Raw genomic sequence first — 24,967 nt, 5'->3', positions numbered from 1 at the left:
CTAACTAAGTTAATATTTTTAATTTCATTTTACTGCCTTCTCAAATGACCCTGGCTTCCCCTCCTCCCCTCCTCCCTCCTCTCCTCAGCCCAACACCCCCTGCTCCTGCGCTTCGCCCCCGAGCCCCATTTGGATGAGCTTGGAAGACATTTAAGAAGGGTGAAATGCAGCTGCTTGTTTCGTTTTTTTCCCAGAAGAAAACAAACTCTAGGCATTAGCCATGTATTTTCTCACCAGTATCTCTACCTACAATAGCAAATGAGATGCATACACAGGGTACATCACCGGATGTTCATGCAAGGTACATTATCGATGTTTGGAGACAGGACTTTATTAACAACCTGCCGTATAATCTGCTTTCAGTGGTACTCCTAACACAAAGCTTCCTCCTGCTTCGGAAGGAAAGCAGTTGTCTCCATCTCCTGCAAGTCCCCCCAGTCTGTGCCACCTCTCAGAACCCCTGGTGCCCGAGGGCCCGTTCCCAGTCACAGCCAACGAGCTGCTGACAGAGCTGCGCTGGGCTGCCCGGGAGGCTGAAAGCCTGAAGCCCTGCTCCTGTTGCTCACAGCCAGAGCTGAGGGATGCGGAGCCAGCCCCATGACCAGCCACAGTCTGAATGCGGACCTGGCCCCAGCTGGCCAGTGCCTCCCCACAGCCGCCACCGAGCCACACGGATGCTACAGACCCGACCCGGCCATAGAACCAGAAATTAGTCCTGGAAGCTGAATCCTTACTGGTACTCCAATGAGTTACTTTAAAATATTCACCGATGTCATGGGACTTCCTTCACCTGGTGCCTTCCCAACCGTGCCAGGATGTGCCGCCCATCTTACCCTGTTAACCAGAATTTGTGATACTTATAATTGGGAAAGAAACACCTTCTTAAATGATTTCAAGAATGGGCCCACAATCCTTGAGTGCTCTCCTCTGTGCTGTACAACCCAACAGAAAACCCTCACCTCACGCCTTCTCTTTCCCGAAGCTTTTGTGTGGTCCCCTGTATGAATTGGTAGAGCTTCGCTATCAAGGTTTCACTATGAGAAAAAATTAGATGGAGTTTAAAGGAAATTGGCTGCAATGATGGAAGTTAAAGAAAATGCATTTCTGCACCTAATGAAAGAAAAACGTCTTTCTGAGAGCCTCCTACCAGAGTAGTGAACCAGGAGTTACTGGTTTTCCCCGCACTCCCAATTCCAGCTCGCATCCCTTGGCATAACCAAAGACACATCACCACCGCGAGCTGCTGCGGAGCCTGGGCGGCGAGGAGCGAGAAGCAGCAGCAGATGGGAGCAGGGGAGCTGGCAGGCTCCATCCAGCAGGCGTCGGCGGAAAACAAGCCCAGCTCACTCTCTAGCTGCAGCGGCACGCTGCAGCAAACCAGCCCAACTCACGCCTCCACCGCGCGATCCGTGGCAAACCCGCGTGGTGGGAGGCCACGCAGCCCTGCTCCGCCACGTGCTCTCTGCTCTGTTGCACACTCACACACACGCACACCTGCCTGTGCACGCACGCACATGCACCCATGCCACAGCTATAAGGCTGCCGGTAGCACGTGGCCTCCCTTTGCAGCCTGCCAACAGCAAAAACTCTAAATACTCCACGCACAACATACCGCAGTTTGGTACATCAGCCAGAGGGGTAGCACTGAAGTTAGCCATGTTTCAACCTCATTCACCCCTCTGCAGGACTGAGTTTATTTTACTTATATATCTATATGTATATATATATATATATATAACTCATATATGCTCAGTATGTATTTATACTTGCATCTACTCATATACTTTATTTACTACACTATACTACCCTATCACCCAGTAATCTGACCCAGTATCAGCCCAAAAAAAAAAGCATAAAAAAACAGCAAGGGATTCTCCAGGAACTGAAACTCATCCTAGTGCCTCTGTGTCACCCACAGCCTTGGGAGGGGTTGTTAAATGCTGTTGCTTCAGTGATTTCATTATAGAATAAAAAGCATATGAAGCGTTCAACAAGTTAAAAATGTCATCATAAGTGATTATGGAAATGTTAAAGAGAATTAAAAGACTATTCATGTCCAAAGCAGACAGAATGACCGCTTATTTTCTTCTCGGGAATTCAAGCAAATCTTTGACAATTCAGATGCACCCTGGGAACTCCTAAAGAGCCTTACTGAAGGTTTTCACTGATAGTCATACAAAATTGTTACCCTCGCTCTGTGCGGTAACAATTCACAGCGAAACCCTTAAGACATCACTGAAACGTACAAAGTGCTGGACTTTCAGAGTCCGTCCTCCCTCCTTCCACCGTCACCTCCCCCAGTACGCTTCGAAGGAAATTGCTGCCTAGCTGATGAAACTGCTAATTGGCTGATAAAATCCCCAGGAAGCTCTGTGCAATGCAGACACGCAAACCCTCCCGTGGCGCTGCCGGGCAGAGCACTCCTTGTCAGCGTACCAGTACAGTACTCAGACGGCTGGTCAGGCCGAAGGTCCCAGCACCGGCTCGCAGAGGAAAGGGGACTCGGTGCACAGGCTGAGGGCGTGAGGCCTGCTTGTGTGAGCGCACACGGCACAAGCAGGCGCATTCGAGACGCACATATTCTGTTTGATTAAGCGCGAACAGGTATTTTTACAAAGACATGACTTCTGATGAATCACCAGTTATTCAGCTTATATATGGTGAAAGGAAAGCTCCTGCAGAGCTCCAGATTAAAACCACTACCATTTTTCTCTTCTGTATCTCTAAAGGCGTCTAAGAAAAAAAGGAGAAAGAGCCATGAAGGTTTTATGCAGCGGAATTCGGTACTCTGGGGAATTTCTGCCTCAAGCAGGAGGTATACGTTAGCCGAAATTCAATGCTTGCAAGTTACATAAGGGATGCAGTTACCAAAACTGTTCTCCTCCAGCTGCTTCTCCTTACAAACAGCACACAAACTCATTTGCTTTTGCTACATTTTCACTGAACCTTAGATCCTTTCATTATCATTAAAAAATACTAAGCATTTATAAGTCATAATTAATTAATTCACCAAAGCAGAAGCTACCCAAGGGAAAAAAAAAAAAAGTGCCTATTTTCCATGATTTTATTTTCATTCTTTTCGCCACTTCCATGCCCCCATCTGAAATGCAGATTTCCGCAGAGAGATTTACATTTCTAGATAAAAACCAAAGAAAAGGTTCCGGACCAGAACTAATTTAAGACCAGGTTCTCATCATATGTATTCACCTTCAGTTTTCAGTTCGTGTTGGTTCAATCTGCCATATTCAGTAGCTTCTCCGAGTGCTACCCATCGGCGATACACTTTTAGTACACACCGCGGAGGGCTGCAGCCAGGTCAGACTGCCCATTGTGGCTATTCTAGAGGCAATGCCTAGACATCGAAACGAATTCCTTTTTTTCCCCCTTTTCTGACCCAGCTGGCTGTACCTGGCCCAGCCGCAGGGGCCAGAGTGAAGCTGGGGCCGTTCAGCGCATCCCTGCTTTGACAGTGACAAACGTCCGTGCCCTCACCTCCAATGAATACTGTTCTTTCCACTAGCAGATTCTACACGATGCCAGCACTGAAAACAGATTTGGTGAACTGCTGAGACCGTGACATTTTAAGTGGCTATTTTATCATGTTTAGGTTAAGTTTAAAAAAATAAAGAAGAACAAAAGAAGAAAAATCCCTCTCATTAGGCAGACCTGCTGAACTGTTCTTCTCCCATCTCCTTCCCAGCCGCACACCGCGCTGACGGCTCTCTCAGTCGTGCAGCGGCGGAGATGCTCCACGGAGGAGCGGTTCAGACAGGCGGCTCCGACACCAACACAGCCGTGACACTATCGCCACCACGTCCGTGCCCGGGTGGAAGCCCCACAGTGCAGCCCCACTTCACAGCGCTCGGCTCAGCCTGGCCCTTGGCCGGGGTTATCCGGAGTATCCCCAGGGAATTTGCACTCTCTTGCACCTCTGCCCACAATACTTTGCCTGCACCTGCACAAAACAACCAACCAACCAACAAAAATAAAAAATAGCCAAACCCCAAAACATGAATGGTAAGATAAAAACAGAATAAATACATTCTTTTGCTCCAACTCTAAATTTGCTCAATTTGTACTGCGGTTTCTTCACAGCTAAGTGACCTTGAGAATAATGCATAGGAAAAACGTTTTTAAATAGCTCTAGAAATTATATAAATCACACCAGCTTTCAGATTTGTATTACAGTTCTTTGTTCACTCAAGTTGTTTCAGGTTTGAAATCATTCACAAGTATCCATTTCTGAGAGAAACCTTTCTACGAAGACCCACATTTCCATAATTTAAGCTATTCGTGTTTTTAAAGGTAAAAACAGTGAGATATGTCTTTGATTCCATTCTCTACTTATTTAATTAAAAAGCATGGCAAGCTGTTTGATTTCTTTAATCAGAAAATGGTGTTAAAAGGTTTTCAAAATAACACTTAATGAGTTTTGAAAATGGATTCATACACCATTCCTGCCAGGTTTCTGTACGTTCTTATTAACAGTTCATCATCTTTTAGCAATTTCCGCCGCTTATCAGTAAGTCGCAGGATAATGCTCCAATTTTAAAAGGCTGTGTATTCCTAAATACACACAGAGGCAAGGACCCTTAAAGGGAGTGCAGAATAAGAGTCAAAACTTGTTCTCCCCTCCAACAGCACCTGCAAGTTTTGCTGTTCCAGGGCTGACAATGGAGCTGAGAATTCTCCATCACAACAATGTGAGATCAGGACAATAGGTTGTGAAAATAAATGCTTTGAGTGTTCTTCAAAATTATATGCTATCATAATAATGGAGGGGTTGGATATGTATCAAAAATAATTCAAAATGATTAGCAATTACCCTTATGAATCATAACCATCTTTGAATTTAGAAAAGCCGTTTGAGCATTTCAGCTACTCAACTCCTCCATCACTAGCCAACGCTCCGAGACCCCGAAATAACCAAAGACCCAGAGCCTGTCCAGCACCCCCGGCTGTTTGCAGGGAGCAACCCAGGGCTCGGTCTTTGTGGCAGCCCCAGGGCACGAGTTTTCCACCTGCAATTCACGCCGGAGGTGCCGAAGGGACCAGAAGCCCCCAGATGCTGGGTGGGCACAGCTCCACACGGGAGGGCTCCGCGGGGTGAGGCTGGACGGAACCGATGGGAGGAGGGAAAACAGGCATTGGAAAACATGTCTGCTGAGATGTTTTGTCTTCTGCTCCCTGAGGGAAAGGGCCTGCTGGAGAGGGACACAGCCAGCCCCGCTGCCTCCAGGGCTGAGCCGGGTCTGCCCCCCATCTTCCTCAGTTGTGGAGCACAGAAACACCTTAACTTAGCCCTTAGGAACCTGAAAAATACATCACGCCGTGTTATCTAAGCAACCTAAAAGCTGCAATGGAGGGCATGGAAAGCAGAAGGAAATGTTTACATTTCTGGAAATTAAAATTTCGGTGACTAGGCAGTAAATTAATTTAATCAAGTTGGGAGGTATCTATGAGAGATCATTTTCATATGATTTAATGAGAGAAGGCATTGGAAACGGTGATTTTAATCAGCCAAGTGGGACTTACAAGCAAGAAGATCCTGCTTAAACAACTCATTAAACTTCTCCAAGAAATCTTTACTGTCCCTGCAGACAGTCAACACAAAATTTATTGTATACATTTACTAATCCTCTGCCCACCTTGGTAGCATTGCATATCAAAAGTTTAACGGAGAAAACAAAGTCAAAGAAAAAAAATCTTCATAAGCACCTGCTAGAGAAAACCAAGAGGCTCCACATCCTCATCAAAAGAACGAGCTGACACAGGCCAAATGCCATCAGGAGTGCTAAATTCCTATTTTTACAAATACATGAATTATAGCAGAGAGATGCTCAGCACCGCTGTAAGGCGCACTGTGCCCGCCAATACGAAGGACAAAGGGAGGCACGGTTTCTCACCTTAGTAAGTCTAATAAAAGGTCCAGAGAGTGCAGCCCTGCAGCACGAGGGCATGCAAAGGGTTCCTTTCTCTCGTAGCTCTTTTCAAACACCTACAAAACACAGCGCAGGGACTCAAAATTCCGGTGACAAAGAACTGTGGGAGGAATTCCTGCGCTGCCCAAGAGGCAGCCGAGACCTCAACATGCACCAGACCCAGCTGGATTGCTAAGCGTACTTTGGAATCACGAGTTACAGAATAGGTCAAGGTTGAAGCATTTCAAAATATCAAACATGTAAAGAGCCCTGAATCAACCCCACTGATCCCTCCAGTGCCTCTCATTATCTCTCAGTTTCCCTTTGCTGAACCAGAAGTCTGTGTTTGTTTTTCACCTTCTCATTCTCACTTTGTTCTGTTTCAGACCAAAGGCCGCTTCTGTCATGTCAATACAAATAGAAGAACAGCAAAGAGTATGTCATGAAATAAATATTTTTGCTATTTACTATTATTTGCCTGCTGTCTAATTCTTGACTTTGGGACCAGCAGACCTCCAAGAGACACAAGGCACGTGCGCCAGCACCCAGTTAATTACAAGGGATGCTGTGGATCTGAGCACAATTCCACAGCACTCTTCAGGCACACACAGAAAATAATTTACTTGAAAAACAAAGCAGAAGCGTAGGCAGCAAGCACTAGATCTCCCTTTAAAACTCTGGAAGCTGCAGAACTGATGAATATCAAAGCCTTTTCTGTTAAATGTGCTACAAATGATCAGTAGCAAATATTCCCCTAGTACAACCCTGGCAAGGTCTGCTCAGCTGCAGCGCACCGCAAGGACCAGAGCAGAAAGCACCGAGTGCAGTTCTGCACTGCATTTCTGGGGCCTGCAAAAAGCTATTTACCTCCACGGTACTGAAGCTCTTCAAGACAACGTTACAAAAACAGAAAATAATACAGCAACTTTAGAAAATTATCTGTATTAGATGGTTGCTGAATGACGACACTGAGAATCACGTTATTTTCTGACATCCTCTGAACTGCCTTCTCAAGCCAGTAGACACAGCACAGGAGCAAAACAACGCCTCTAACATTTGGGGTAAGTTTCTCCTAAAACCGCTACTCTGCTCAGCACACATTCCAGCTCTTGGGAACGAAGACATCACAGATTCATTAAGGTTGGAAAAGACCTCCGAGATCATCTGGTCCAACCATCCCCATCCACATCCCAGTGGAATGAGCTACTTTCACAGAGAAATGTTAGAGCTGAAGTCCAACTGTAACTCAAAGGACAGTACGCAGCAGACACCCAGCAGACACCCAGCAGACTGATACCCTGCTGCAGCCCACACAGCTCGCGGACGGACGCAGCCCCCATCTCAGCCAGCACGGGAGCACTGCTTGAACTTGACTTTCAGACCTTTGGAAAGAAACCAAATGCCAAGACTGCATAATTACACAAATTCATCCATCTTTGTGGCGTTCTAGTATTGAATTACAGTCTTCTAAGCTTTAAAATCCAATTCAAAGAGCTCTGCAGAGCAGTTTGGGCTGGAGGGGACCTCAGAGCCCAGCCAGTGCCGTGGGCAGGGGCCTCCCCCAGACCAGGCTGCCCAAACACCCCCAGCCTGGCCTCGGGCACCGCCAGGGATGGGGAGGCACAGCTCCTCGGGGCATTTGGATTTCAGTTTCTTTAAAAATTAATGATATAAAATAAGGATCGTGTTTTTCATGCAGAAACTGATAGAAGGGTAATGGGTGGCTGCACACAGGTTGCATCTGTAATTAAATTAAGCACTGCTTCCAGCGGTATGAAGAGAGCCCAGAAGTGCCCACGTGCGGCACTCAGGCTGAGCTGCCAGCCCCTGCCCTGACCCCTGGGCTGGCACGGAGCAGACCTGTGCTGGGCTCCCAGACCCGTCCCATCCATTGCAGGTCCCTCCAACCACAAATATCCCTTCAGCTCCTCTGCAAATCAGCCAGGGTTTACTCTGATCTTCCTCCAGCCTGCTTCCTGCAGCCCACACATACGCCATCGGGCCGGTCTCCCCAAACCACACACAACATAATCAGGGTTCACCCGGTCCCGTGAGACCCACCAGCACACCACAGCTCTCCTTCCAGCTGCACGCAATCTGAATTAATTGGAAAAAAATCTTCACATTCATGACTCGCTTTCACAGACAAACCGAAAAACAGGCAGCATTTTTACACCGACCCGAAAATAGCACCCTGGTTTCTAAACAACTGCAAGTTATTTCTGGTCTCCGCAGTTTCGCTGCTCTCTCCCCGCCAGCAGACATTTAAAACTTGGGTTGCCTTCTGACATGGTTTGCACTCTGCAGCAAGGGCACCTGGCTGCCTTACGCTGGGAGGGAAGGAAGCACAGACCCAGCTCCCTACCAGCTTCTGCTACAAGAAGTCCAACAGGGCAAGCTGCAAGTTATTATTATTATTTTTTTTTTAATATTCTGTTCCAGGGTGACTGTAGGCTGCTAGACACAAACCTAACTTAAGATAGCTTAAAGGGGAAGGTTTCTGCAGCACACAATTTCCACACATAGTAACCTAGCTTGCATAACGCTCCCTACCAACAGGGTCCATGCGCTGTGCTTTACCGGGGGTTATGTCTACGGGCCCGGTTCCAGCGGGTGCTGGCGTCCTGCAGGTGCTTGGCTCCACATCACCCAGGGGCCAAGGGCTGCCCCAGGGTCTGCAGTAACCCCACACAGCACCCGCCTCTCCTCCCCTAAAATATGGGCACCCTTTGGGCAAGGTTGCCCCTCGGGTCTCTTTCTCCTCAAATTCTCCTCTGTTCTCCTTTACTCACATTTCTAATGATTTTTTTCAAAAAACCTTTCATCCCTCCGTGTTTCATCAAGATAGAATTACTGTGCTCTATTTTACCCAATATTCATCTCATTTTACAAAACTAGGTCACAGCATTTGCAAACCTACATGAGTTTGGCTTGATAGATTCAGAAAATACTTCCTTTTCTTGTTGTTCTGTGTATAATGTCTACATTGAGAATATTTACAAAAATAAACTCAGAAGTATACCAACACACGACCTTGTTTTAAAATTATAACGAGGTATTTACAAAACTCCTTTTCTGCAGCCAGTTGTGTTTAAAACAGTTCTGCTAAAAAAAAAGCAACAACCAACACTGGAGTCCTGTGGTTTGTGTGTCAGCCTTGAAACCCGTACACGAGCCAGCTACGCAAATAGCAGGAGGTTTTCTTGAAAAGCACCAGCGATTAGTCTCTGCTGTCACCAGCCTCACGGGGTGTCAGAAGGCTGGCCTTACCAAAACACCACAGCCTGAGGCTCACGGGGATTGCCTCCTGTGCTAGGAAAGTGCATGAACCCCGGAAAAATGGTACAAGACGTTCTGGTGTCCCCGCCGAGCGCCTTCCCACTGATGCCAGAGCATGGAAAGCAGAGCAGGGCACGGCGACTGCTCCTGGCACCAGGCTCCAGCGCCCAGGCTCTGCCCGCCAGGGAAGGAAAAATCTCAGCGCAAAGGCGGCAGGGGTTTCACTTCCCGCAGGGAGCATCGCCTTGGAAACAAAGACGCTCCCAAAAAAATCACTCAAATGTTTTCGAGTGAAAACAAGACTTTGGCCGCCTGGAAGCGTTCGCAACATCTTGCTCGCAAACCGGTGCCTGGAGCTGCCGCTACTCACCCGTCGTCTCCACGATGCCCTCCAGGATGACGACGATCTCAAACTGCTCCGTCTGCATGCTCCGCTGCGAGAGGTCGTAGAAGGGGCTCTTGGCATCTATCACGTGGCAGATGGTGAGCGGCGAGACGAGGAAGAGCTGGTCGGCCCCCGTGCTGAAGCCCACGTCCAGCTCCAGCTGGTCGAGCGGCAGGAACTCGCCCTCCGGGGTCTGGCGGGACTGGAGCAGCAGCAGCGAGGGGAGAGCAGAGAGAGCAGTCAGGGCAGCTTACAGCAGCCGCCGGCCTCCCCAGAAAGCGAGGGCCCCCCGACGCTGCCGAACAACGACCAACACCCACCCAACATAGGGTTTTCCGAGAGAGTTTTGACTTCACTGTCATTTAGACCAATTTAAAAAAAAAAAAAAAGCCCAGAAAAGCTGTTACTGCTTTAGTTACTGCTGTCCACTAAGACATTATAAACCACATTTTAACAGCTAAATAACAAGTCCATGATAAAAATCACTCCCAAACTCAGCACATCGGCTCACATACCGTGTGCCGTGCTGCCTGCAGCCCGTGCTGGGAGCTGCCGTCAGCACAGCCCGTAGCCACGCTCCCTCACCCCTTCACTTCTGACCGTATTTCTGCTCTCCGTGGTGTGAATAAGCAGGAATAGCACGCTACAGCCCTTTCTGGTCAGTATTTTTATGACAGAATTTGCCACTATTTTCCTTTCAGGTTTTATAAATTTGTGTTTGTCATGCGCAGCCCCAAAAATGTTAAATCACTGCTTAAAACGAATTCCCCTCGCTCCCCAAGCTTCGAACTGACGTGAAGCAAACCCAGCATTCGGGGCTGCCCCTGGCAGGGCAGCACTGGGTGGGAATCGGCTGGGAAGCCACGAGAAAAGGAAGCAGACCGAGCAAAAAGGGATTACGCGCCTCGCTTGGGATTTGGTTTCTATTTTTAAAATATTCACTGAATGGTGGTTGGATTGGAAGGAGATCTAATCCCAAATAAACAATAACCTCTTCCAGTGCCCTGGAGTTCCAGCTAAGAAACAGCCTTTAATTTATGTGTGCGCAAATCCAGATTTCTGGCCGTGCCCCTGGTGTCCGAACGCCACGCGGTTTCACACCAGGGAATCAGGCCAAGACACCCCAGGAGCACACCAGCCTGCCGGGGGCCCTGCCTTGCAGCAAAAGGACGAAGCTGCAGGCCCAGCAACAAACATAGCCCGTAAAGAGAGCAAGGAGCAGCGCCGGGAGGGAACCACTGCCACGGGACCTCCTGCGCCCGCACCTCCCGCACCGCCACGCGGGAAGCAGAACCCATCCCATTCCGCGCCGTGCCGGGAGAAGCAGGCGAAGGCCCGGCTGCAAACCTCTGTGAGCTCCCTCCACTGCCTCCTCTTGGCCTTCGGTGCCACCTTCCAGCCTCAGTGGAGCTTTTTCATGGCTGCTTTCCAAGCAAGACCCAAGGGCAGCTCCCTGAAAGCTTGGCCTGAAGCAAGCAACCAAACCCCGACCAACGCGGGTTGGCCGCAGGAGACGATGCTGCAGGACGAACCGTCAGTTTGCAAAAAGCATTGCGGCAGAATGGACATCTTAACAGATGGAAGGCTTATAAAAATGGGCGTTAGAGAGAATTCAGTGCTTGAGGGACACAGCGAAAGAGAAGTCCAGGGAAAACAGGCATAAAATACAGACGGGGTAAGACAATGATGGGAAAAACGTTAAAAATGGGTGGGATGTTGCCTGGCGCCCCAGAGCTGTGCCGCTGCCGCAGTCCATCGGCACTGGCACGCTCCCCCCAAGCGCCCTGACGTCCGTCAGGACCACCAGGGCAGCCCCGAGCGCTGCGGCTGCGGTGGGGTCAGAGCCACGTCGCTCAGCGGTGCGGCGGGCACGGGCACCGGGGCTGCCTCTGCTCCAGGGGAGCCCAGGTAAAGGTTGAGAGCTGAACTGCTACGGACAAATCAAAGATTACTTTACAGCTACACCTGAGTAACAGGCAGCACTCAGCACAAGCCAGGGTGCAAAAACTCCCATTATTTACTATTTTGCTGCCCTAGTCACTGCATCTGTGAGGGAAATGACCTTGAATGACTCCTCTGACTGTGTCATGCAGAGATCGGCGCTTCTAAGTTTTCTGCAAGTTGCTCACAATCTTGGAGATCCATTTGGCAAAGTGAGTATTCCAATGAATGAGTCTTTGCATTAAGTTGCCAGCTTTATGGCTTTCTATTAATTTTCTTCTCCAGCATGATCTTCCCAGGAAAAAACAGAAACCCCAAACTCCAGCAGTTTATCAGGATTTCCAATTGGACATAGATGTTATAGCGGAATATCCTTCTCCCTAAGAAGCAGCAACCAAGAGCAGTTCTGCACCAGCCCTGCGGCTGTCCTGGTGGCCCCGCGTTGGCGCACAGGGTGGGACATGAGGCAGGGTGCACCCATGGGAGTCAGCCGGGTGGCTGCGTGGGGCCGAGCTCTCCTCGGTGCCAGCACCCACAGGCGTGCAACCAGCGAGAAAACACGGAGCAGCGGCAGCAGCCCTCAGCTGCGCACCCCTCCTGCTGCCAGCCGAGCGGGCTGCTCCTGCACGGCAGCACCCTGGGACCGCTCTCCCTGCTGCAGTCCTGGATTTTCCTCCTTTTTAAAAATTTTTTTTCCCCCCGGGCAGCAGCCTGGCCAGGCACTGCTTCCCCCATGCAGCGTAAGAAACGCGCCCTGCGGAGAAATTTGGTGGGTGATGTGCAGCGCTGGCTAGCAACTGCATCCACAGGAGAGCCTCAGTTTAGCCCTTTATTGCTCTTCTCCCTCTCGCTACCCATTTATACCTGCCCGCGTACAGAGCTCCTACAGAGGAGCTTTTTTACAACACAAATTACGTTCCTGTGCAATGACAGCTTGCTTTGTCTGAACTGCTGCTATGGTGAGGTTCCCTGGGCTCTTCTGGTTTTCTTACCTTTTTTTTTTTTTTAATAAAGAAAGAAACAAAACAGCTGCAAAACCTTCAGCCCCGTCACTCCGGCATTATCACAGAACACGAATATATGGCTTCATCCATAAAGGCAGCCTTTCACATATTTAAAGTTCAGGAAATTTGGTGGAGCCACACTAAGTTGTAAGCTCTAACTTTTAAAATTCCATCAGAGGCACCACACAGATACAAAAAGGGCTATTTTTTTTAAACCTGTAATAGAAATGACTCGTTTTGATTCCTTAAAGCTATTAAAGATGCATGTTAAATGCGGCAGTCCCATCCTTTCCTGGTCAGCATGGCCTCAGCAGGCAAGGCAGCTGAGGGGTCACTGTGGTGCCCTCTAAAGACTGGATGCTTACTTACCAGGCTAATTGCACATAATTCAATTTAGCCATCTGAACTTCGGCTGCGAGGAAACAAGCGGCGTTAGCTCACATCAGGAGAATGTAACCGCAGCCTGAGTTGATTACTCAAACAGAAGAGACCAGGAATAGATGCTTCCAGGTCAGCTGCAGTGAGAGCATCCCCAGTGATGTCAGTCCTGAGCTACAAAAATCAGCCGGGCACGGTAGGAAGGAGACGAGAGAAATTGTGCAGATGTTTTAAATTCCTGTTGTGTCCCCCACGACTCCACGGAAATTGCAGGCAAGGGCAAGCCTCTGGGCCACGGACTCCCCCATTATTTTGGATGTAGTGAGGGTCCTGCAGAGCTCAGCGAAAGCAGCAATGATCCTGCCTGCAAACCCCGGCAGAAACACTTATCTGGGCCAAAACACCACAAACCTTGCCCCTAAAAAAAATGCACCTGTGCTTTGCTGGACGCAGGCGCAGCAGACGGGGCAAGAGCACCCCTGTGCAGGGCAGGGGGGAAGGCAGTGGGGGCTGCCCCCGAGGGACCCCCGAGGGGCGCCCACCCAGCACACAGCTCCCACGTCCCCCAGCCCAGGGCAACGTGCAGGATGCTCTGCACACACCAAACGTAACCCGAGCCATGCCCTGCCACCCGCTCCACATTTCCTTCCGCTCCCCTATAAATAAAAGACTGTGGCAATAAGTCTCAGACAAATATTCTATTTTCCTCAGACATGTGGGACTGCTAGCATTATTTTTAAATATGCAACCCCAACATTCTGCTTTCGGTGAAGCTCATGCACCATGTAAATGGAGTTCTGCCCAGCGGGACACACCGTTGTCTGGGAGCACAGAAACACACCAGAAAGGCACACAACTTCCTTCTAAAATGCACACCGAGGAGTTCCAGCTACAAAGTATTACCTCTCAGAGAAGAAACCAAGCATTTTACAGATAGATGGGCATGTAAAACAGTGCAGCACATAAACGTTATCCTATAGGGCTGCAGGTAACCAGATGGCCGGGTGCGTGTAAGTCTGGCGCCCGACCCCTGAGCGCGACGAGCACCGCGGGCACACGGAGGCAGCTGCAGCAGAGGCAGGGGACAGCAGCGATGCTCCCTGTCCAAAGGCTGCTCGGCAGCACCAGCAGCTCCGGGGGGGCATGGAGGAGGACACCGGGGCGTCCCCGGGGACTTACTTTGAGCAGCTTGCAGCGGATCTGTGCGGACACCATGTGGCTGTTGCGGAGGTTGCCCACCCGGAACATGAGGGTGAGCTTGCCGTCCCGCATGGAGATGGCCGCGTGCTCGCTGAACATCAGGGTCTCGGCCCTCTTCTTGGGCTGGGACATCTTGATGAACATGCAGCCGATGAGGAAGGCGTCCACGATGGAGCCCAGGATGGACTGGAAGAGGAAGAGGATGATGCCCTCGGGGCACTTGTCCGTGATGTAGCGGTAGCCGTAGCCGATGGTGGCCTCGGTCTCAATGAAGAAGAGGAAGGCGGAGGGGAAGTTGTAGACGTTGGCCACGCAGGGCGTGTAGCTGTCGTCGTGCGCCTTGTTGAGGTCGCCCCGCATGTAGGCGATCACCCACCACATGGAGGCCATGAAGAGCCAGGCCACAGTGTAGGTGAGGATGAAGATGAAGAGGTTCCAGCGCCACTTGAGGTCCACCAGCGTGGTGAAGAGGTCCGACAGGTACCGGCTGGTCTCGCCGCCCAGGTTGCCGTGCTGCACGTTGCACCGCCCGTTCTTGTCCACGAAGCGCTGCCGCTTCCCCCGCGGGGCCGCCCGGGGCGGCGGCAGCCCCCCGCCGCTGGCCGAGGTGCTCACCACCTGGTACTCGTCCCCCAGCTTGCGCCGCAGCGCCGACATGCTCCGCGCACCGCCCCGCACCGCCCCGCACGGCACCGCGGGCACGGCACCGCGCACGGCTCCGATCGGCACGGCACGGCACGGCACGGCACGGCTCGGCACGGCTGGGCTGGGCTCGTCCCGGCTCGTCTCGGCCCCGCACGGCGCCGCCGCTCTGCGGGCGCGGAGGCTCCGCTGTGCGCGGCCGCCACCCACGCGGAGCCGGCGGCAGGGGCGGCGCGGCGCGGCCCCGGGCAGGGCGCGCCCCCCTTGGCCACGCCCCCCTTGGCCACGCCCAGGCCACGCCCAGCTGCTGGCCACGCCCCCGCCCCGCCCCGCAGCCCCCGTTGCGGTCGGAGCATCCCGTACGGCAGGTGGAAACCGGGCAGGAGAGGGGCTGGGATGGGTCCTAATTGTTTTTGTGCCTGGCAGGCACAGGGCTGCAAGCGGGCGGTGCGTGCGGTCCTCGTGTCCGTAGTTCAGAAGGGCTGCAAATGATCAAGGGTCTGGAGGGTGGCCACAGGAACGAGGGGCGAGCTGCAAGGCAGCGAGAAGATCAAGAAGATCCCTCGTGTGCAGACCTGCAAGGCAGCAAGAAGGTCCCTCGGGCGCCCAAAAGCCTCAAAGCACAGCCCCTGCCAGGAGCAAGGGCAGGGGCAGAGGGAATTCAGTCCAAAACGCCAGGCCAGCACACATTTTCAAACTGGGAGCAAAAAAAAATAAAAAATGGAAATCACGTCTAGGGTGTGGTGGGTGCTTGGCCACCGGGATCTTAAAACGGTTTAAAAAAAGCAGAAGCAGCATGACCCAGTGCAAACCAAGCAGCTGAGCCAGCGACAGAGCGGGGCTTGGCGGCAGGGCCACAAGCTGGTGGCAGCCGCCTGCTGGCCGCGGTGTTGGTGAGGCTCCGAACCAATGCTACACGCTAAAGAAGCTTGGAGTGATGTAGTTTAAATGTTTAAATTTTAGGGGGTGGGTATAGCTCTTCTGTTGTTAGTCACAATGTTATGGTTACGGAAACCACAACAGCGTAAAGGAAGCCATTTCTTTCTAATTACCAAAACTCAAATCAAAACTCTCCCTGCTCCTGGGGAGACCGGCAGACTTACAAAGTGTGTGCTCTGTCTTACCTGGTGAGCTGAGGGAATAAGGTGAGTGCCGAAAAAATCATAGACATTAAAAATGTCCTTTGTCATATGAAGCTCCTGGTGACAACAACGCTCTGCTCTTAATGCTCGGCTCTTAAGGACGCCCTGGAAGGACTGTTGGATTGTTTCCTGCCAGCCAGCAGCTCAGAAACCGATGGAGGTGCCTGCTCATGTCCTTATGCTGTACCTGGAGGAGAAGGTAAAAACACCCAGGAATTGTCTTAAACTCCCATCCCTTCTGATGTCCGTGATGCTATTTGCCTCACGCATGCTTCTCAATTAAATCCAGAGCTCAGCCACGCCAGAGTTAGGAAGGAAAAGTCCAGAACCATTTTCCCCATCCAAGTCATGAGCTGAGTGATTTTTTTCACAGCAATTAGGCATGCCGTTGATACAAACAGTCCTGCTCCCAGAACCGGGAACGTAATGATGCATGGCAGGAGAAGGAAACACTCATTTGGATGCAAAGCCACTCAGGAAACCCATGTGGGGATTTCCAATTCAAATTCAAATTGAGACTCTCAATGTTCTTAGGTTGCAGAACAGAAAATTCCACCATGAATCATCAAATTGGTTCGTAAGCAAATGCACAGTAAAATCAGGAAAACAGCTCCAGAGCTGCAAACCTGGCTGGATTTCTGCAGCAGGGATGGCTCCCTGGGGGCCTATTGCACCCATGCATGGGCTGGGTGCGACACTGACCTCGGAGTCCTACGGTACCAGGTGCTGGAGGTCAGCAGTGGCCCTTCCATTTCTGTGATTCACTACCATGGGAGCACGTGTCCTCTGCCTCCCGTTCTTGCAGGAAGGGCTGGATAGCCATAAACCAAAGAAGAACCCACCCAGCAGAAAGTAGCATCCCACCAAACTACACCCAACCATTACGAAGCAACGTCAGTTTTACTGCTACTGCTAACGCCTGGCTAAATTCAGAGTGACTTCTTTTCACTCTGAGGAGAAGCCAAATGAAACGTTTCTCTGAAAAACGCAGGCAGCCCCACATGGCAGGCACGGCCTCCCCAGCGTCCTGCACAGCTCTGTTCCCCTCGAGGTCCCTTCAGAGGGGCAGAGGCTGGCAGCTGGCCACAGACGGGGCCAAGAGGTGCCTGCTGGTGGCTCCTGGCTCGCTCTGCTGGCTGGAGAAGAGCAAAGGCATCGCCTGCATGTGTCCTGGTGCAGTGCTCTCTGGCTCACCTCCAATATGAAAAAGAAAAAATAAATAAAATAAAATAAAATTAAATTAAATTAAAAACCTACTTTGACCTTGTTTTTCCAATATGATGTGTCTTTTTTTTCCCCCATCCATGCTGCTTTCATGATTTTTGTAGGTTTTAAGCAAGACGCCAGCCTAGCTGAGGCTCTCCTTGTTGAGGACGGATTTCTTCAGCTAAGAGGGGATGGTTGTTTGGCTGCAGGAGGCATTAGGCTGCCCATCAGAACTATCGATTTGACTACAGCGTGTGCATTTACATTGGCATTTTGCAGTCCTTGGTTTCGTGATCAATGCCCATTTTCTGGTTTGCTGTCACGCGGTCACACATAGACCAACATCCAAAGGGAAGAAAAAAGTGCTTCTTCACATGCTGCTTACGCAAAAACCTCCTGCCCTGCGGAACTACTCACGGGGTACCTGGGAAGCTATAAATATGCATGGCTTCAATAAGCAACTGGAGCAATTCAATGAGGATCTATCGCGGGGCAGCAGCTACAGACACCGCCTCAAATGGCTGCCCCCAGGCGCCACGGCTGGATGCTCGATCAGCGTTTGGGAGAACTGTCACCAAACACTGTCTTCTGCATTCCCGGGTCTGCAGATTCTCTGGTGATGTTACCTGGGCGGTTTATAACCCCTGTGAGACCACACCAGCACCCCTTAGGCAGTTGTGTTGGGCTTCCAAGCACCCACCTCCCTGCGGCCCTTTGTGGCTCGGAGCTGTGACAGGACCGCCTCAAGGCCTCCTCCGAGGCCGATGGCTGCAGCCGGGCCCTGCCTGCCTGCGCGCCGGAGCCTTGCTGACGGAAGGAAATCTCTCTAATTTGCTGTTTTTAGCAGCGCCGATGTTTTAGGAAGCGTACTTGTGGTGGCTTGGCTGACAAGGGGCATCATTATCTGGCAGCGCTGGCTGGGCATCGCCCACTCTTCATTAGGGACTGCCTGTGCTGAAATCAATACGCTCGGTGGGCCATCGCTGGGCTGGCTGGGCTGGGAACTTGTGCTTTAATTAGGAAAGGTGGATAATGAGCTCTCTGCAGCTGCATAGCTCCCCCTTTTAAAGGCTTCAGACCAAATTCGTTATTCTCTTAGTGCTCTGTCTCCTTGGGGCTGGAGCTCCTCGCTCACAGATCTCCCACAAGCGGCGTGCCTGGGACCGGGTGACAAACCCGCTGCGTCCCCTCTGCCATCCTGCCAGAGCCCCACAAGAGGCTGTGCCACGCCAATTTAAAAATAAATGAAGCAGAAACTTTTTGTGTGTGCCGTATTTCTGTGTTGCAAGGGATCCAAGCACTTGCCTTTGCTTGGCACTGCAGCGGTCAACGTCACAGGCAGCTTCCCTCCCTCCCTCCCAGCCGCTCCTCGCCATGCCTGGTCTGGGCACAGTAAACACCACCTCACGTGCCATGCAGTCCATGTGAAATTATCAAATTCACGAGGCAAAAGCCTTGGCTTCCTGCCTCCAGCCCTTCCTCGGTTTGCTCCAGAGAAGCCGTTCCTTCCATCCCATCCTTTCACCTACAACAGCAAAACAAACCCCACAGCTGCGGGTCGGCACCGCCAGGTTTCTGCCACTTGCTGAACCTCCTCCACACACCCTGCAGGTATCTTGCTTTTCTTTAATGTTTTCCCAGTGTGAAACCAAAAAGCTGGTCAGCCTTGGATCACTGACGTCCTTGTAGCACAGCAAAATGACTGGGTTCATTCCCAAAATTGTAATGCAGGCAAATATGGCCAGGTAGGCACACACACCTACCGTGAGACGAAAGTCCTGGAGCTCAGTGCCATCTGTCACTGTTTGCATTTTCTGAGATGACATCTCTCCAGGCTTCTATGCTCTATTGTTTATATTTTTGCCTTCACCTTTTATTTCTTTGCTCTCCTGTGACTCCTCACATAGAATAATTTTTTTGATGCATCTGGAGACAAGTGCAGCGGTGTTACTCCTTGACAAAGCCATTCCATGCAATAAGTACTAGAGCAAGTACTAGGGCATTGCAGCCACACTCCAAGAGCCGAGTTTCAGAAAAACACAACACACCTGCGGCCAGACGCACTCCTCTCCCCAGCCACTGCCAGAGGACCGTGGACAGACGCACGGGTGTTTTAGGGGGACCAGAGCCAAAGGATTCAGTCAGTAGAGAAAACCCAAAACAAATGAATTTGGGGTTCTCACGTGGTGTTCTCCTACCCCAAGCAGGGGCAGCTTTCCAAATGAGCCGCGTATTTCTTTTTCAGTTAACAAGCTATGCTGCCTTTGATGTGCTGAATAATCATGTCAGCAGGACTATATCAAACAATGATAATGTATTCGGGGCATGTGGGAGATTTCCTGAAAGCATGTCAGCAAGGCTAAAACTCTACAAAATAGGTAAGTTTTCTGAATCTAAGCAGGGAGCTGTGTGTGCACACACACAAAGATCACAGAGATTCAGCTCATCAGCACCACGTTTTACAGAGCCAACAGGCAGGACTCTGTATTCTGTTTGAAAGTTGATGTATTTCTGATTACATCTGCATTTGTTGCTTCCTTTCGGGACCAGATTCTGCACACTGAGCACCAGACACAGCACTGCCTGACGCTGCACACTGAGCACCGGGCACAGCACTGCCCAGCCCACATCTCTTCCCGTGCACCGTGTTTAACCTCCTTGCCCGTCACAGCCGTGCTATCTCCGGCTGAATTCTTCACAGACATTATGGGTTTTGAATTGCTATCCCTCTTGTAAAAAGTGCAATATCTTTTGTGCAAGCTCTTGAAAAGCTGCAGCTGGTGCCTCCCCCAAAGGTTAGAGCTGGGCTGGAGGGATTAATAACTGACTTTGGGCAGTGGCCTCCAGTGGCTCCTGGTCTAGCCATGGATAAAGCTGGAAGCAGGGAAATCTGCAGACAATACCAAACTCGGAGACACTGAAAGAAGAAGGACAACAAAAATAGAATTTCAAATGCTTTGACAAACTGAGATAATAACTTGGAATTAAAAAAAATGTAATTCAGTAATGAGAAGGGCAAAGTACCAGACCTGGAGGAATAATCACCTCCAAAAAAGCACAATAAAAGGAAAGTGGCTAAAATAGTTCTAGAAAAGAAAGAGAGCATGGCACATACTTATAGCTCACACAGCTTTAGATCAATAGTTCACCAAAATTTACAGGTAAAGGCCAAATGCAGAAAAATACATTTGTGTTGCTGAGAAATTAAATCAATCAGATCAACAGTTACAGCAGAAATGCAGCAAACATCTTTCTTCTGCAGACAATAAGTGGTTGTTAGCTGAAGACAAGCATTCAAATGGTCTCTAAATTTCCCATCTGTGCTATTAGCCAACGAGCAGTTTCCCTGGTGTTCCAATAGGGCCCGACAAGACGAGGCAGTTGCTGCGGGAAGCTGGGCCAGGCTGGGGAGGGCACAGGAGGGGACGGCTGGTCCCGGGGGAGCTGCACGGCAGCCCTGGGCACGGGGTGCAGCACTGAGGGTCTGTGTGCTGGCCTCCAGCACCAGCTGTGCTCCGGGCAGCTCAGGGCTGGGAATCATCCCTCCCAGTTTCTTGTTGGCCAAACTGTCCTCCTTGTCTCTGGCAGGTTGGCTCACGGACATTACTTCCCCTCAGATATGCTAAAAACCCGTGCCTGTGCAGTAAACGCCCCCACGGATCCAGAACAAGTCTTCCATTCAGGGATTCTCCCAGCCATGAAGCGCTCACGTACAAAATCACAAGTAACCATAGTTACAGGAAGCTCGGGTGTTCAAGGTTCAAACATCCCCATTTTTACACCCCCCATGGTTTGCCTCCGCCTTCCAATCAATTCCTCTGCTTGGGAAAGGTAAGCTACTTGACATTTCTAAAACCTTTTTATTTTTTTGGCATAAGTCAGCATGGCCTTGCATACATTTTACTGTCCGAGGCAACGCCCGTGGGCACGAAACACCCCTTGGGAACACCTCCACGTGCCGGTGCTCTGGGGGTGAGCAGACAGTACCCGACGGCATCCCAAAAAGAGCCCCCAAAAGAAAACAAAAACCAAAAACTAAAAACCCTGTTACCTTGTTCTAAAGATGCGATAAAGAAAAAATCAAACAAACAAACAAAAGCACATATTTCAGTGTTTTCATGTTTTTCCATGGCTTCGGTTTCAGCGTGGGGCCGCTGAGGAGGAGAGCCCCGAGGGCACCCTGAGCCACGGGGCCAGCCCCCGGGCCGCTGCAGCGCTGCTTTCTCTGCCCTGTCTCGGTGCTTCCACTTCTCACCAACAAATCTTGGAAAAAAAAACACAACAAAAACAATAAAAAAAAACAATTAATTCAACATACTGCAGTGAGGTCCGAAATGGAAACAAAAATAACTTGTTCTGGTCTTGGAGCAAAAGCTTGTGCAGGGAATGAAATGAAAGGGGGAAAGTAAAGCCAAACTGTGCAGCATTGCTGCATGAGATTAAATTTTACTGGGATATTTTAAAGCCCCACGAAGAGCAGTGCGTTACGAGAGCTTGTGCTCCATTAACTGAAGGAAGGCCACGAGACCTCCATGGATAGCCCAGGTTTCTCTTGCAGCCCGTGTAACACCCCGCGGGGGTTTCAGCCCTGTCACCAACCACGCAGCAGCACCAGGCCACCCGTGTCCCTGCCAGGCCAGGCACAGAGGTGGTGACGGCTGCACAGGGGCTTGGGGCCCACAGCCGGGGCTGGGTGTCCCCGGAGGGGTGCAGGGTGGTGGGCACTGTAGGGGCACTGCACCAAACCCTCACGTCTGGGTGCACATGGCATTCGCAATGTAGAACCCGGAATTTTGGAGTAAGAATCAAATGTATTTTTCTTGCTTCTACACCGCGTTTTTCGATACACTGGGGAGAAATCAGCCTGACAGTCTGTTGTCCTGCTGTAATGCTCTTAGTTCCCGAAAAGACCAATTTGCAATTGCTTTAATTAGTCTGCTGTTCTTCCCATTCATTCTTCCCTGCACGGTGTTGTCTGCACACCCGCTCTGTGAATTAAAGGCTAAGATTTGTGCCCTCTACGGCAGCAGAACCTGCCCCGTACACACCCGTGCTGCACTTCAGCGACTTATTTCTGCCTGTTTGTCACGACCCCATTCCAACTGCAGGCGTTCAGCTCCTCTTCAATTGCCAGCGCTAATACCAAAGTGGGCAAGATGCAGCCGTGACATTTGACAGAACAAAAAGATTCACGTGGGCTACCAAGTGTCTGTGTTTCCAACTCCCTGGCTTCCCTTAGAAATGTATTTTCAAAGTTACAGTGCCAGTGAGTCGACCTCAGGTCATCTGTAGGCTTTTATGAGATTCGTATTTGCAGTTTCAAACCATTAATTCTTCCCTAAATAAACTCACACCTTGTGAAAATGTGTGGTTAGTTCTGTTTCTTCTGGGATGTGGACAGCTAAAAATACAGCCAATTATTTCTGCTTGAAATGTCAGCGCAGACAGGTCTGGAAATTATTCCTTTCCCATCTTAAATAAACTAGCAGAGAAGAAAGGGAGAAAGTTTTATTTGCTCCTGAAGTCTGCGAGGGAAGTGAATGTGAAGCTGGTCAGGGGTCAGGCTTCTTTGAAAAGTTTGCAGGAAGGAAAAAAAATAAAAGGGAGAAAAAAAAAAGAAGAAATTCGAGGAAAGCTTGTCCCCGTGGAGGAGCAGCCCCCAGGCGGGGTGAGGCACAGGAGCAACCCTGTTCTGCAGGAAGGTCCATACGGACACGGACACACAGATCCAGGGGCTGGAGAGCTTTGGACAATCTCAAAATCACCTGCAAACACAGTGGAAAAAAGGGCAGGAAAAAAAAAAAAAAAGCTTGCATGCCCAGTCTCCACACATAATGCGTAATGAGGGGGATAACATCCGAATTGTACCAATCTGTTGCAAGAATAATTTTGGACACGCTGAGACAGCACTTTCCATAAGAAACATTCAGAGGAACACGACTGAAATGAGTAAGCTTGCCTGCGAGACTGAGCAGACTTTAACATGAAGTGCCGGAATTCTCCAAATGAAGAGCTGCTTCCTCCTCAAACCCCCTTTCAGCCAAGGAGAAGACCCAGGGGCAGGTACCCCCCAGCCTACAGCGCCTTGCCGAGCCTGCCCCGTGGCACGATGAGCTCGTCTCGCCTGAAACAGTGCCCTAAATGCAGGCCGAAATGCACAGCAAACAACTGCAAGGTGAACACCAAAAAATAAGAGTCAGGGCATGCAATCAGCACGCCGCTGTGCTGTAATGGCGTTGTTGTTTAAAACCTGGGTCGTGCAGACTTAATATCAACCTCCCCGTGCTAGCAGCCCCGTGCCGGGAGGGGAAAGCCCTGCGAGGGCTGTCACCGCCCGGCACGGGCAGCACGGAGCTGCTGGCCTGGCTCAGTAACACCGCTCTTCTGCCACCCTGTGCTGCTTCGCACAATTAAGTGATTTAAAAGCCATTATTAGGGATGTCGGCATGCAATATGCATAAGACCACTTATATCTCAATTCACTTAAAGCAAAGCAACTCACCTGCAGCTGCTGCAGTAACCAAGTCCCTCAGCTTTTGGGTTTCCTACAGTCCGACCTCCAAAATAAATCCCAGTGAATAATGCTATCATTTGCAAAACATTACAAAACATATAAATACATAATATCACTAATGCTCTGACTCCTATCAGGAATTGTTAAAGGATCCCAGGCCCATAAAGGACGTCTCTATTGTAACCAGAGATCGCATGTTAAAAAGGACAAATTCTGCTCAACCTCACTTGGCTCTTTCAATTTTTTTCTTTGATTTCTGTTATAATTGGCTAGATTAATTACCAGGCACATCCCCTCTCCTCTCCCAGGAGGTCAGGAGGCACAGCAAAGCACGAGCACCGGAGGGAACACACAACCGTGGTCCCCCAGCACGGTGGCTCCAGCTGGGGCACCGGCAGCTGCCCCAGCACAGCCCTGCGCTCCAGGGCACCACCACGGCACCTGGAGAGAGCAAAGCAAATGTAAAATGGGTATTTCATAGGAAAATGAGCCGTAAACCGTGCAAACCCTCACTGAGCAGATGCCTGGGTTTGTTCCAGGGGCCCAGAGTCTGAGCAGAAGCAACAGAGCAGTTTTGCTCTGCATTGCACAGGTTAAGAGCTCTGCCACGAACTTACTGAGCAATTTCTCTCCTGCTAATGCTCAGCACTGGGCCATAGCTCCTTTCCCATGCCTCGAACGATCAGCTGCAGCTCTACCAGAAATAGTGGCTGGTGTCAGCTCCGTGCTCTGCATAGCCGGGCCATCGGGACTGTAGAAAACATAACCATTAGCATCTCGATATGCAGTACGCAAACTGGCAGCATTCTTCTGTGTTTTTTTTTCTCTTTGCCTTCTGTGAATATCCCAATAGCTAAATGCATCCTCAGGCACCCATGCAGTAAACGAGATGTGAGAAAACAGGGGAAAATGAGAGCCTGCAATCCACCCTGCCGAGCCCACTCTTACCTTCCCTGCCTCGCACGGCTGCCAGCCAGGCTGCTCGCTTATTTGTGAGGTTAGCAAAGTGCTGAATTTATTCCCCAAACAAGATCTCCCAGAGCGACAATCACTCAGCCAGAGAAGGGAAAATAACCCCTTGCAGCTCCAAAAGCCTGAGCTAAAATCTGCTGCAGGTCCCCTCTGGACTGCCCTTGGTGTTGCAGGATGGAGACACCTTCGCTGCTCTCTGCTCTAGCTCTGCTGGTCCCATTTGTTTTCTCATGGGGGAAACTGTTCTGCATCCAACTCCAGTCCTTGCTCCTGCTATGAAGTCTGATGACTTCAGTGACTTTTACAGAAAGATTTCGGAACAAGGCATGCCTGCAATTCTCAGTAATTGATTTTAATCAAGTTTCTGTTTCATGTGGTTTAAT

General features: G+C 50.4%; 1 protein-coding gene across 1 annotated transcript in view; it reads right to left on the bottom strand.

The window, feature by feature from the left end:
• The window catches only part of KCNJ3 (potassium inwardly rectifying channel subfamily J member 3), a 37,952-nt gene extending 23,187 nt beyond the window's left edge, over nt 1-14,765 (bottom strand). Inside the window, exons 1-2 of the mRNA XM_035566085.1 lie at nt 14,088-14,765; nt 9,571-9,787 (exon numbers count right to left, since the gene is read on the bottom strand). Coding sequence (XP_035421978.1) covers nt 9,571-9,787; nt 14,088-14,765 — 895 coding nt within the window. The remainder of the gene's footprint in view (nt 1-9,570; nt 9,788-14,087) is intronic.
• Nucleotides 14,766-24,967: the final 10,202 nt, after the last annotated feature.

Source organism: Cygnus atratus, chromosome 6 (genome assembly GCF_013377495.2).
Source record: "Cygnus atratus isolate AKBS03 ecotype Queensland, Australia chromosome 6, CAtr_DNAZoo_HiC_assembly, whole genome shotgun sequence".
Classification (NCBI taxonomy): domain Eukaryota; kingdom Metazoa; phylum Chordata; class Aves; order Anseriformes; family Anatidae; genus Cygnus; species Cygnus atratus.
This window is presented reverse-complemented; position numbering and strand designations above follow the sequence as displayed.